Below are 12964 nucleotides of genomic sequence, written 5' to 3' on the forward strand. Positions count from 1 at the left end.
TTCTTATCTCACTCCTTACACCCAAGTCAATTCCAGATAGATCAAATATGAACTGTAAAAAATAAATCATAAAATATCTCTAAAAAGGGGGTTAACTAAATACTAATCTAAGAAAGAGGCTTTTCTGAGAAGGCTATGAAATCCAGAAGCCAGAAGGGGAAAAGTTAGTCAACTTGTCTAGGTAGCAATGTAACTTTGGTATGAAAAAAAAGGAAAACAACAACAAAAACTGAAACTTAAATGAAAGGCTAGGTTCCAAAACGGGGAAAACAAATTTAAAACATATTTGTCAAAGAGCTCTTTTCCTTAACTTAAATAGAACTGATATAAATGAATATATATATATATATATATTTAAAAGCCCAACAGAAAAGTGTGCAAAGGATAGAAAGAGATCATAGAAAAGCAAATTCAAAGGATGATAAACATGCAGAAAGATGCTCTCACTCATGTATACTTAAAGAAATGCAAATCAAAATGGTAAGAAAACATTTTTTTTTTCACTTATCAAACTGGTACAAGGCTTCTCTGATGCTGGCAGGGATGTGAAGAAATTAATCCTCTCATCCACTTTTGATGGGAGGGGGGTACAAATTGATGCAATTTCTTACTACAGGTAAATCTGATAAATACAAAAATTTAAAAGGCACATGTCTTTTCATATAGCAAAAAATATGGTTATACCTACAAAAATTCAGTCACATATGTACAGTTATCTTTCTGGCAGAATTTTTATAAAAGCAAAACCCAAAGTGTCCATTAAAAGTGAAATAAATTATCCATCATCTATGATTCCATACATAGAAAATCCCAAAGATGCCATGGAAAAACTACTAGAGCTCATAGATGAATTCTGTGAAGTTGCAGGATACAAAATTATTATATATAGAAACTGTTGCATGTCTATACTAACAATACACTATCAGAAAGAGAAATTAAGAAAACAGTCCCCTTTACAAACCCATCAAAAAGAATAAAATACCTAGGAATAAATCTAACCGAGGAGGTAAAAGGACTGTATTCAGAAAGCTATAAGACACTCATGAAAGAAATTGAAGATGACACCAACGGATGGAAAGATACACCATGTTCGTGGATTGGAAGAATTAATATTGTTAAAATAACCACACTACCCAAGGCAATCTACAGATTCAGTGCAATCCACATCAAAATACCAATGGCATTTTTCACAAAACTAGAACAAATAATTTAAAAACTTGTATGGAAACACAAAAGAACCCAAATAGACAACAATCACAATCACCTTCACTTCAGACTATACTACACAGTCACAGTCATCAAAACTGTGTAGTACTGGCACAAAAGCAGACACAGAAATCAATGGAACAGAATAAAAAGTCCAGAAATAAACCCATGCACTTATGGTCAATTAATCTACAACAAAGGAGGCAAGAAGATACAATGAAGAAAAAACAGTCTCTTCAATAAGTGGTGCTGGGAAAACAGGACAGCTACATGGAAAAGAATGAAATTAGAACATTTTCTCACACCATATACAAAAATAAACTCAAAATAGGTTAAAGACCTAGGTGTAAGACTGGATACCATAAAACTCCCAGAGGAAAATATAGGCAGAACATTCTTTGACATAAATCATAGCAAGTTTTTTTGGATCTCTCTCCTAAGGCAAAGGAAACAAAAGCAAAAATAAACAAATGGGACCTAATTAAACTTAAAAGCTTTTGCACAGCAAAGGAAACCATCAACAAAATGAAAAGACAACCTATTGAATGAGAAAATATTTTCAAATAATATGACCAATAAGGAGTTACTATCCAAAGTATATAAATAGCTCATGCAACTCAATATAAAATAAATAAACCTGATTAAAAAATGGGCAGAAGAACTGAATAGACATTTTTCTAAAGAAGACCTACAGATGACCAAAGGCACATGAAAAGACACTCAACATTGCTAATCATCAGGGAAATGCAAATCAAAACCCCAATGAGATATCACTTCACACCTGTCAGAATGGCTATCATCAAAAACATTACAAATAAATGTTGGTGAGGGTGCAGAGGAAAGGAAACCCTCTTGCACTGTTGGTGGGAATACAAATTGGTACAGCCACTGTGGAAAACAGTATGGAGTTTCCTCAAAAAACTAAAAATAGAACTATCATATCATCTAGCAATTCTACTCCTGGGTATATCTCCGAAGCAAATGAAAACACTAATTTGAAAAGATACATGCACCCATATGTTAAAAGCACCATTATTTGCAATAGCCAAGATATGGAAGCAACCTAAGTGCCCATCAACAGATGATTGGATAAAGAAGATGTGATACATATATACACACACACACATATACATACAATGGAATACTACTCAGCCATGAATAATAATGAAATTCTGCCATTTGCAACAACATGGATGGACCTGGAGGGTATTATTCTTAGTGAAATAAGTCACAAAGACAAATACTGTATGTTATCACTTACTTGTGGAATCTAAAAGATACAACAAAGGAATGAATATAACAAAACAGTAACAGATTCACCAATATAGAGAACAAACTAGTGGTTATGAGTTGGGAGAAGGAAGGGGGGATGGGCAAGATAGGTGTAGAAGATTAAGAGGTACAAAATCCTATGTATAAAGTAAGTAAGCGAGAAAGATATATTGTACAGAACAGGAAATGTGGCTAATATTCTATAATAATTGTAAATGGGGTATAATCTATAAAATTTTTGAATCACTATGTTATATACCTGAAACTAATATCAACTGTACCTCAATAAAAAATAAATAACATTTTAAAAAAATACATTATGGTACTGGCACAAAAACAGACACATAGACCGATGTAACAGAGTAAAGAGTCCAGAAATAAACCCACAACTTATGGTCAATTACAACAAAGGAGGCAAGAATATACAACCGGCAAAAGATAGTCTCAATAAATGGTGCTGGGAAAACTGGACAACTACATGCAGAAGAATCAAACTGTGACTACTCTCTCACACCATACACTAAAACAAACTCAAAATGAATTAAAGACTTAAATATAAGCCCTGGAGTCATAAAACTTCTAGAAGAAAACCTAGGCAGTATGCTCTTTGACATTGGTCTTTGTAACTTTTTTGGATACGTCTCCTCAGGCAAGGGAAACAAAAGCAAAAATAAACAAATGGAACTATATCAAACTAAACAGCTTTTGCACAGTGAAGAAAACTATCAACAAAAGGAAAAGGCCACCTACAGAATGGGAGAATATATTTGCAAACTATTTGTCCAATAAGAGGTTAATATCCAAAATAGACAAAGAACTCACATAACTCTACATCAAAAAAACAAACAGCCGGATTTTTTAAAATGGGCAGAAAACCTGAATAGATGTTTTTCCAAGAAAGACATACAGATGGCCAACATGCACATGAAAAGATGCTCAGCATCACTAATCATCAGGGAAATCAAAGCAAAACCACAATGAGATACTACCTCACATCTGTCAGAATGGCTATTATCAAAAAGATTACAAATAACAAATGTTGGTGAGCGTGTGGAGAAAAGTGAACTCTCTTGCACTGTTGGGAATGCAAATTGGTTCAGCTAATATGGAAAAGAATATGGAAAAAAATAGAACTACCATATGACCCAGCAGTTCCACTCCTGAGTATTTATCTGAAGAGAACAAAAACACTAATTCAAAAAAAAATGCACCTGTATGTTCATTGCAGCATTATTTACAATAGCAAAGATATGGAAGCAACCTAAGTGTCCATCAGTAGATGACTGGATAAAGAAGATGTGGCACGTATATAATGGAATACTACTCAGGCATTAAAAGGAATGAAATTTTGCCATTTGCAACAACATGGATGGACATGGAGGGTATTATGCTAAGTGAAATAAGTCAGACAGAGACATATACTGTATGGTTCCACTTATATGTGGAATCTAACAAAATAAAACAAATACACAAATATAACAAAGCAGAAACAGAGTTACAGATACAGAGAACAAACAGGTGGTTGCCAGAGGGGAGGAGTAGGAGAAGGAAAGAAATAGGTGAGAGAGATTAAGAGGTACAAACTTCCAGCTGCAAAATAAATGCCACAAGTATGAAATGTACATTGGCGGGAATATAGTCAATAACTATGTAATATCTTTGTATAGTGACATATTGTAACTAGACTTATTGTGGTGATCAGTGTGGAATATATAGAAATATTAAATCTCTAAGTTGTGTAACAGGAAATAACATAGTGTAGAAGTCAATTATGTATATATATAACTAATTCATTTTGTTATAAAGCAGAAACTAACACACCATTGTAAAGCAATTATACTCCAATAAAGATGTAAAAAAAAATTATACTTCAAAAACAAACAAACAAATTTTAAAACTCATAGAAAAAAAGATCAGATCTGTGGTTACCAGAGGCAAGGGTTGGGCGGAGGGGGAATTGGATGAAGGCAGTCAAAAGGTACAAACCTCCAGTTATAAGGTAAGTAAGTACTAGGGATGTAATGTACAACATCGTAAATATAGTTAACACTGCTGTATGTTTTATATGAAAGTTGTTAAGAGAGTGAATTCTGAGTTCTCATCTCAAGAAAAAAAAGTGTTTTTTTCTATTTCTTTAATTTTGTATCTATATGAGATGATGGATGTTCCCTAAACTTATTGTGATAATCACTTCATGATATATGTAAATCAAATGATTATGCTGTACACCTTAAACTTATATAGCGCTGTATGTCACTTATCTCTATACAACTGGAAGAAAAAAATTATCTGTCATTTACATGATGCAATTATGTGCAGAGATTAGAGAGAATAAGGGTGATCTGGACATGCCAATGGGGAAAGACTTTTAATACATTATTGTTAATAATTTAATTTTAATTAACTTTATTAATTCTCTTTTATTCTTGAAAGCATGCTGTACAGGAAAATGATCCCCTTTGTATAATTTATAGCATTGACACATATATGGGTAAGTGTATTTTTTTTTCCTGGAAGGAATCACAGGTTTTGCTTTTTACCTTTGGAGAGAGAAAATGAGATGGGAAGGGAAGGAGTGAGATTTTCCCTTTTCATTTTGTACTTCTCTGGAGTAAAGTTAAAGGACTTGAAAACTTTTACCTTGGATTTATATTATATTTTAATATTTTTTTTAATTTGCCACTCAACTGTTTGTAATGAAATTATGGTCTCAGCTATGAATGCCCCTTTCAATATATGTTCTGTGATAAACAACAGAATTCCTTTAAGTGTGTCTCCTTTACAGTGAGCGAGATGTGAACACTTTCTTAATCGAATGCACTGGAGGGATGCTGCATTAGCAAGGGGCTTTCATGCCATTTTCCAGGGTTGGAGGGGTGGATGTGAGGACATAGGCTAGAGCCTGCCCCAGCCATGGCCAAGAGCGCTGTCCCTCTGTAACCCTGCTGCCTCGGCCTTCGTAGGATAACCTTTTCACAAAACTCAAAAACTTGAGGGACTTCCCTGGTGGTGCAGTGGTTAAGAATCTGTCTGCCAATGCAGGGGACACGGGTTTGAGCCCTTGTTTGGGAAGATCCCACATGCCACAGAGCGACTAAGCCCATGCGCCACAACTACTGAGTCTGCACTCTAGAGCCCGTGAGCCACAACTACTGAGCCCGTGTGCCACAACTACTGAAGCCCACACGCCTAGAGCCCGTGCTCCACAACGAGAAGCCACCACAATGAAAAGCCCGCACACCACAACGAAGAGTAGCCCCTGCTCACCACAAATAGAGAAAGCCTGCAAGCAGCAATGAAGACCCAACCTAGCCAAAAATATAATTAATTAATTTTAAAAAAACAAAAAAAAAACTTGAGCCTCAGGGCAGCCTACATTCTCTAAAGGGCTCCTGCCCAAGCCAGGGCCCCAGACCACCCACACTGATGGCCTGTGCCCTTTCCTGCATCCCAGAAGCTGGGCTATTGCTTGTCCAGTGACTCCAGAACAGCTCCAGTTTACCCAAATCAGCCAACTTCTCTGCTATCCCATGGTAGAACCACACTGCTATGGACTGACTTGTCTTCCCCCCAGAACTCATATATTAATTAAGTCCTAACCCCCAGTGCAATGGTATGTGGAGATGGGGCCTTTGGGAGGTAAATAGGGTTAGCTAAGGTCATGGGGGTGGGTCCCTTACGGTGCGATTAGTGCCTTGTCAGAAAGCTTGCTTTCCTCTCCCTCAGTGATGTGAGGACACAGCCAGAAGGTGGCAATCTGCAAGCAAGGAAGAAAGCCCTCACCAGGTAACCTAATCAGCAGGCGCCTTGATCTTGGATTTACCAGCCTCCAGAACTGTGAGATAAATTCCTGTTGTTTAAGCCTCCCAGTCTTGGTATTTTGTTATGGCAGCCCAAGCTGACAATTATACACACATTCTCCAATGAAAGCTGAATTCCTCCTAAGGGATTGTCCTTCTTTGGATATGCTCCCTCAGCCCTAGGGTACCAAAGTGTCTTTACATCATAGGGTTACTCATTTATCACAATTAATAATTCTTTATGTTATACTTCCTCTATTTAACCTCCTGTGTGATTTCTGTCTCCTGATTGGACCCGAACTGCTTCACCAATATTTTCTATCTTAGCACTTACTTATTTCATAGCACTTATCCTAATTTGTAATTTTTTTAATTTAATTACTTGTTGCTTGTGTGTCTCCCACTAGACCATACACTCCATGGTGACAAGGACCGTGTCTCTCTTCTGTATCTTTTTCAGTACATAGTCGGTACTTGGTAGACCCTTACTGACTAAGTGGAAAGCAGTAAAGCGTAGTGATTAAGAGTGTGGATTCTGGAGCCATACTCTGTGGGTTAAAATCCTGGCTCAGCCTCTTAAAAACTGTGACCTGGAGCAGAGTACTTAACTATGCTTCAGTTTCCCCATCTGTAAAATGGGGATAATAATGGTACATACCTCATAGGACTTTTGTGAAAATTAAATTGGTTAATATACATAAAACTTCTAGAAGAGTTCCTGACACATAGAAAGTGCTGTATATACTATGTTATGTGAAGAAAGGTCAAAGGACATGAAGGTAGTCTGGTGACTGGTGGAAGGATCATCATCTTCAAATATCTGAAGGACTATCATGTACAAGACCCAATTAGACAAAACTCCAACAGAAATGGAAAAGTATAGAAAAGAAGGTGGGCTAATAACAAAGCATTTGAAATGGCTTTAGCCGTCCTAAAGTGACCAGTCATTCTGGTTTGCCTGGCTCTGTGTGGGTTTTAAAACTGAAAGTCCTACCCTGGGAGACCACTTGGTCCCAGGCAAACCACGTGGCTGATCACTCTAGCTGTCCCCAACAAGACTTTCTTCATGAAGTAGTGAGTGTCCCTTCCTGACAGATTTGAGCAAAAGCCAAAGAGCCATGGTTCAGGGATGTTAGAGAAATTATTCCCATGTGAGGAAGAAACTGGGACTAGAAGAACTTTAATCCAGATAAAAAAGCATATTTTAACAGAGAAGTAACATGCATCTGGAGACAGGAAAACCCTAGTTCAAATTCTGGCTCTGCCACTTACAAGCTGTGTGATCTTGGATAACTTAACTTCCTGAGCCTCAGTTCCTCGATCTATAAAATAGGAATAATCGTCCCTAACTTGTAAGGTTGTCATCTGGATTAGATATAATGGATGTAAAGTGATTTGCACAGTGTCTGACGTAATGTAAGTATTCAGAGGTCCAACTCTAGGATTCTCTAAGCCCAGAGTTTCTCAGCAGCGGTTCTCTAAGTGTGGTCCCTGGACCAAGAACACCAACATCACCAGGAATTCATTAGAAATGCAAATTCTCCATCTCACCCCACACCTACTGAATCAGAAACTGGGATTGGGACCCAGAAATCTGAGTTTTAACTAGCTCTCCAGGTGATGCTTGTTACATTAAAGAGTTTGAAAAGCACTGCTGTAAGCAACAGTCCTGTCTCTGAAACAGAAGAATGGGAAATCTCTCCAAAACTTGAAACGTTTTCCCTTTATCCCACCATAATATAAAATTATTTTAAAATAAGAATAGTGCTGAAATGTTGATCCAAATGCCTTTTAAAATTACATATATATGTAAACAGGCTTCGTAAACAGGCTTCACTGGCAGGAGTCATCTACACTCTGGGGTAAATATTGATATTTCAGTATGACCGGGCCTTGGCATGCCCTCAGCGAAAAAGCACTGATAAATTGGCTTACTTTGGTTACACTGTGTAAACCACTAACTTGACCAATCATAAACTACACAGTTGAGTTGATTTCCCACACTCATAGAGGGGGTAAGTCGGTAGGATAGCTGGAAAAGAATTTCTTAAGTTGTTATAACATACTTCTTTAGGCGGAAAGTCACCCTGAGGGTAAGTAAAAAGAATTCTCACTGGAGTGCACATTAATTTTTTCTCTGCCCTAACAAGTCCCAGAATATAGTGGTATGTTTATCACATACACAAATCTGGACAAAGAATCAGGTAAAAGTATTTTTAAACTGTTCTAAACTCATTTTATAAACAGACATCTTTTAATATACAAAATCTAAGATAACTCAGTCAAAATAATCCATCTTTCCTTGAATCTGAAATGCTTCTCATGATTTTTAGGGATGAATGAGAAGAACAATCTTCACTTTTCAAAGTTCTGAGAATATCTTCAAAATATTTATTTAAACACTCAAGCAGAAAGCGTCATCTACACAAAGCAATGGTATGCAAATTCCTTGTGTACGTTTGCTTTTGGAAGCAATATCCTTTGCTGTGCTTCCAACTGTGGCTTTTATCAAGCAATTCAAAATCTATTTATGTACTGAGAATTCTAGGCTCCTTACACTGTGAGAGGGGAGTATTTGAAAAATATTCTGACCTTGAGGAAAGTCAGAGGGGAGAAAAAACTACATTCAAAACAGGTATTTTAGGAACTTCCCTGGTGGTGCAGTGGTTAAGACTCTGAGCTCCCAATGCAGGGGACCCAGGTTCGATCCTTGGTCAGGGAACTAGATCCCCCATGCATGCCACAACTAAGGAGCAGGAGAGCCTCAACTAAGAAGCCTGCCTGCCACAAGTGAGACCCAGCACAACCAAATAAATAAATAAAATATATTTTTTTAAATAGGTATTTTAGGGCTTCCCTGGTGGTGCAGTGCTTAAGAATCCACCTGCCAATGCAGAAGACACAGGTTCAAGCCCTGGTCCAGGAAAATCCCACATGCCACGGAGCAACTAAGCCCATGCGCCACAACTACTGAGCCTGCACTCTAGAGCCTGCGAGTCACAACTACTGAGCACTCGTGCCACAACTACTGAAGCCTGCGCACCGCAACGAAGAGTAGCCCCTGCTCGCCGCATCTAGAGAAAGCCCGCGCGCAGCAACGAAGTCCCAACGCAGCCAAAAATAAATAATAATTAATAAAATAAATATATTTTTTAAAATCTTTAAAAAAAGAAAAGGTATTTTAGCTTGTTTCCCTGCTGATAGCAGTCTTGCAAACACGGTGAATGTTCCTAAAACCAGCCGGACTTTCTGCAAGAAGTGTGGCAGGCACCAACCCCACAAAGTCACACAGTATGAGAAGGTCAAGGGAAAGCGGCATTATGACAGGAAGCAGAGTGGCTATGGTGGCCAGATTAAGTCGATTTTCCAGAAAAAGGCTAAAACTACAAAGACAATTGTGCTGAGGCTTGCATGCGTTGAGCCCAACTGCAGATCTAAGAGAATGCTGGCTATCAAGAGGTGTAATAAACACTTTGTGCTGGGAGGAGATAAAAAAAGAAAGGGCCAAGTGACCCAGTTCTGAGTTTATTTTGTTTTATTACGAAGAGAATAAAAATTTGAGATTGTTTACTTTTAAAAATAGGTATTTTAAATATACTGTGATATACGGACTTAGAGAACAGACTTGTGGTTGCTAAGGGGGAGGGGGTCGGGGGAGGGATGGAGTGGGAGGCTGGGATTAGCAGATGTAAGCTATTATATATAGAATGGATAAACAACAAGGTCCTACTGTACAGCACAGGGAACTATATTCAATATTCTGTGATAAACCATAATGGAAAAGAATATTTTTAAAAATGTACATATATGTGTAACTGAATCACTTTGCTGTACAGAAGAAATTTTTTTTTACATCTTTATTGGAATATAATTGCTTTACAATGTTGTGTTAGTTTCTTCTGTATAACAAAGTGAATCAGCTATATGTATACATATATCCCCATATCCCCTCCCTCTTGCGCCTCCCTCCCACCCTCCCTATCCCACCCCTCTGGGTGTACAGCAGAAATTAGCACAACATTGTACATCAACTATACTTCAATTTTTTTAAATGTAAAAAAAATAAATAAATAAGTATACTGTGATATATACTGTCTTCCAAACTGAATATAGTTCAATGCCAAGCTATTTTTGGAGACAATAAGACGAACAGGCGACAGATTCTTGAATGATATTAACAAGGAAGGTTTCCTGGAGGAGATGGGACACGATAAAATAAAATTTATATTTTAAAGAAACATAAAATTCTTTCTGTCCATTTGGGCCTCCTCCCTCCCTCCCTAATGTGCAGTGTGCATCTGCATCACACGTTAACCAGAGCTCCTCAAAGATGGGATGCCTACTCGACACTAAACATCAATTTTTTTCTTTCTTCTGATGCGAGCAACATAACTTCTCAGAAGATTCACATTTCTTCCCAACTCTGTAGGTGGTCATAGTGACTTAACAGCTCGATTTGTACATGTTTATCTGGACTATGTATCTTTGGTGAACTTTAGGTAAAATATCAGTGTACCATTTTGATGTATTTGTCTTGCAAACGTATTGCTATATGACTGTGCCTTCGACTTCTAACAGGTGGAACAGTTCTCAGAACTTCTGAGAGTCTGTCTCGTGGGTTATCATCCTCAGTTTGGCTTAAATAAAATCCTCTTTCTTCTTCTTAACTTGATTGCTAATTGAATATTTGTCGACAGACACATGATGGATGTCAAAGAATTGGTAAGTTTTAATGCTGGGATGTATTCATTTGTCACTGGCCTTTAAAGAGTGTAATTCTTGCCATTAAGATTTTGCTTGAAACGCTTCCCACATTCTGCCTACTCAAATCCTACCCATCTTTCAAAGCCACTTCAAAGTCCATCTTCTTTCCTTCCTTCAACAAGGATCAATAATAAAATCCTTAAAATAAGAAGGGATCTTGTGCTTCCTACCTTTGGGGACAAAAAGAAAGAGAGGAAGTGAAGAGTTTGAGAGTGTGTGTCCTATCTGAAGTGAGCAAACTCCAAGGGATAGAGAGTTGGTTGCAGTTTCCAAAGTAAAGTCACATGAGTACTGGCCTATCACTTTACACCTCATCTTATTTCCATAACGGTCCCAGGAGACAGATATGACCACCCACCATGGCCTCGCACCATTGGCAGATTACTGTATCCATGTCATAGGGCTGTTCTGAAGATTAAATGAGTTTTGGCAGGTAAAGTGCTGAAACAAGTAAATATTCAATACCTCTTAGTCACCATTATTTAATTTCCACTAGGGGAAGTAAGGACCAATCAATCAAAAGTATTAAGTAACTTGCCCAAACATGCCAGAGATACCACACACTTAGGGATAATTCCTGTGCTAATTTCTTGTCTTGGGAATTCCCAGACCAAGTGGGAAATGTCCAACACCCAACGTACCTGATATACAGACCCGTGGTTGCAACTTCTCTTTTTTTTGGCCAAGACGGGTGGCATGTGGGATGCTATTCCCCCGACCAGGAATCGAACCCGTTCCCCCTCCCTTGGAAGCGTGGAGTTTTAACCACTGGACCACCAGGGAAGTTCTCCCACCCCTCTCCCACCCAACTCGTCTCCCATCACCAGCTGCAACTTTTATATCCTGAGGCCAGACTGTTACCTGTATTGGTGGGATTTTTTTTTCTTTAGGGATTTTTTTCCTTACCCCCTTTTACGTAGGAAATAGCCTTTTAAGGCTTCTAGCATGAACCCAAAGCCTCTAACTCTGTCCCTGTGAGAGCATTAAAACTCAATGCCCTGCAGTAATAGAAAACAGAATCCTGCTTGTACCCACCACCATCTGGGTAGTCTTAGTACAGGCTTCAATTTCTGTTATTCAGATTAGTAGATCTCTCAGCTATGTATCTACAAGGACATGCTATGCTACGCTGTTCTTGTTGTTTTTTAATTCAGCATATCTAGGTGTTTATAGCAGGAGGATTTTCTGGTTATTCTAATTTGCCAGAACTAAGATTTCTATCATAGTTTTTTTTTACTGACAATCAAATTAGTTCTGTTAATCTTTACATTCCCAGTTCTTACCTAAGGGAGCATTTTATATAGTTTTAAATTCCTGAAAATAAGCTCATGTTTTAAAGATGAAAGTTTATCAAAAACCTAGAGGTGGGGCTTCCCTGGTGGCGCAGTGGTTGAGAGTCCGCCTGCCGATGCAGGGAACACGGGTTCGTGCCCCGGTCCGGGAAGGTCCCACATGCCGCGGAGCGGCTGGGCCCGTGAGCCATGGCCGCTGAGCCTGCGCGTCCGGAGCCTGTGCTCCGCAACGGGAGAGGCCACAACAGTGAGAGGCTCGCGTACCGCAAAAAAAAAAAAAAAAAACCTAGAGGTGGGGAAGGGATAAGGGAAAAAAAAAACACCTAGAAAAAACTATGACATAGATCATAAAACAACTGCCCAGAAAAATATAATGACAAATTATAAGCCTAAAATGTTTTACTAATGATCAGATGTCCTACTACTTCAGAAACAAGCCTTATTTTAATAAATGACAAGGTAAAGCACAATTTAAAAATTCACCTGCAAAGACTTATCCTATTGAAAGGCTCCTCCTAAAGTCGGAGAACCTGAGCCACAGGAGAAACCCTCCCATCGGACAGGCCCTCCCGCGGGGAAAGTTTCCGGGGCAGGGGGCGGGGCTGCCGGAAGTCGCCGGTCGCCGTCTGC

General features: G+C 38.5%; 1 protein-coding gene across 1 annotated transcript; it reads left to right on the forward strand.

The window, feature by feature from the left end:
- Nucleotides 1-5391: 5391 nt before the first annotated feature.
- LOC309826114 (large ribosomal subunit protein eL42-like) lies at nt 5392-9801 on the forward strand (the record flags this gene model as incomplete). The annotated part of the gene is made up of 2 exons (XM_082660093.1): nt 5392-5414; nt 9486-9801. 2 exons carry the CDS (start codon nt 5392-5394, stop codon nt 9799-9801), a joined length of 339 nt encoding a protein of 112 aa, XP_082516219.1.
- Between the last annotated feature and the right edge of the window lie 3163 nt (nt 9802-12964).

The sequence above is a fragment of the Grampus griseus genome (genome assembly GCF_964374135.1).
Source record: "Grampus griseus genome assembly, chromosome: 8".
Lineage (NCBI taxonomy): Eukaryota > Metazoa > Chordata > Mammalia > Artiodactyla > Delphinidae > Grampus > Grampus griseus.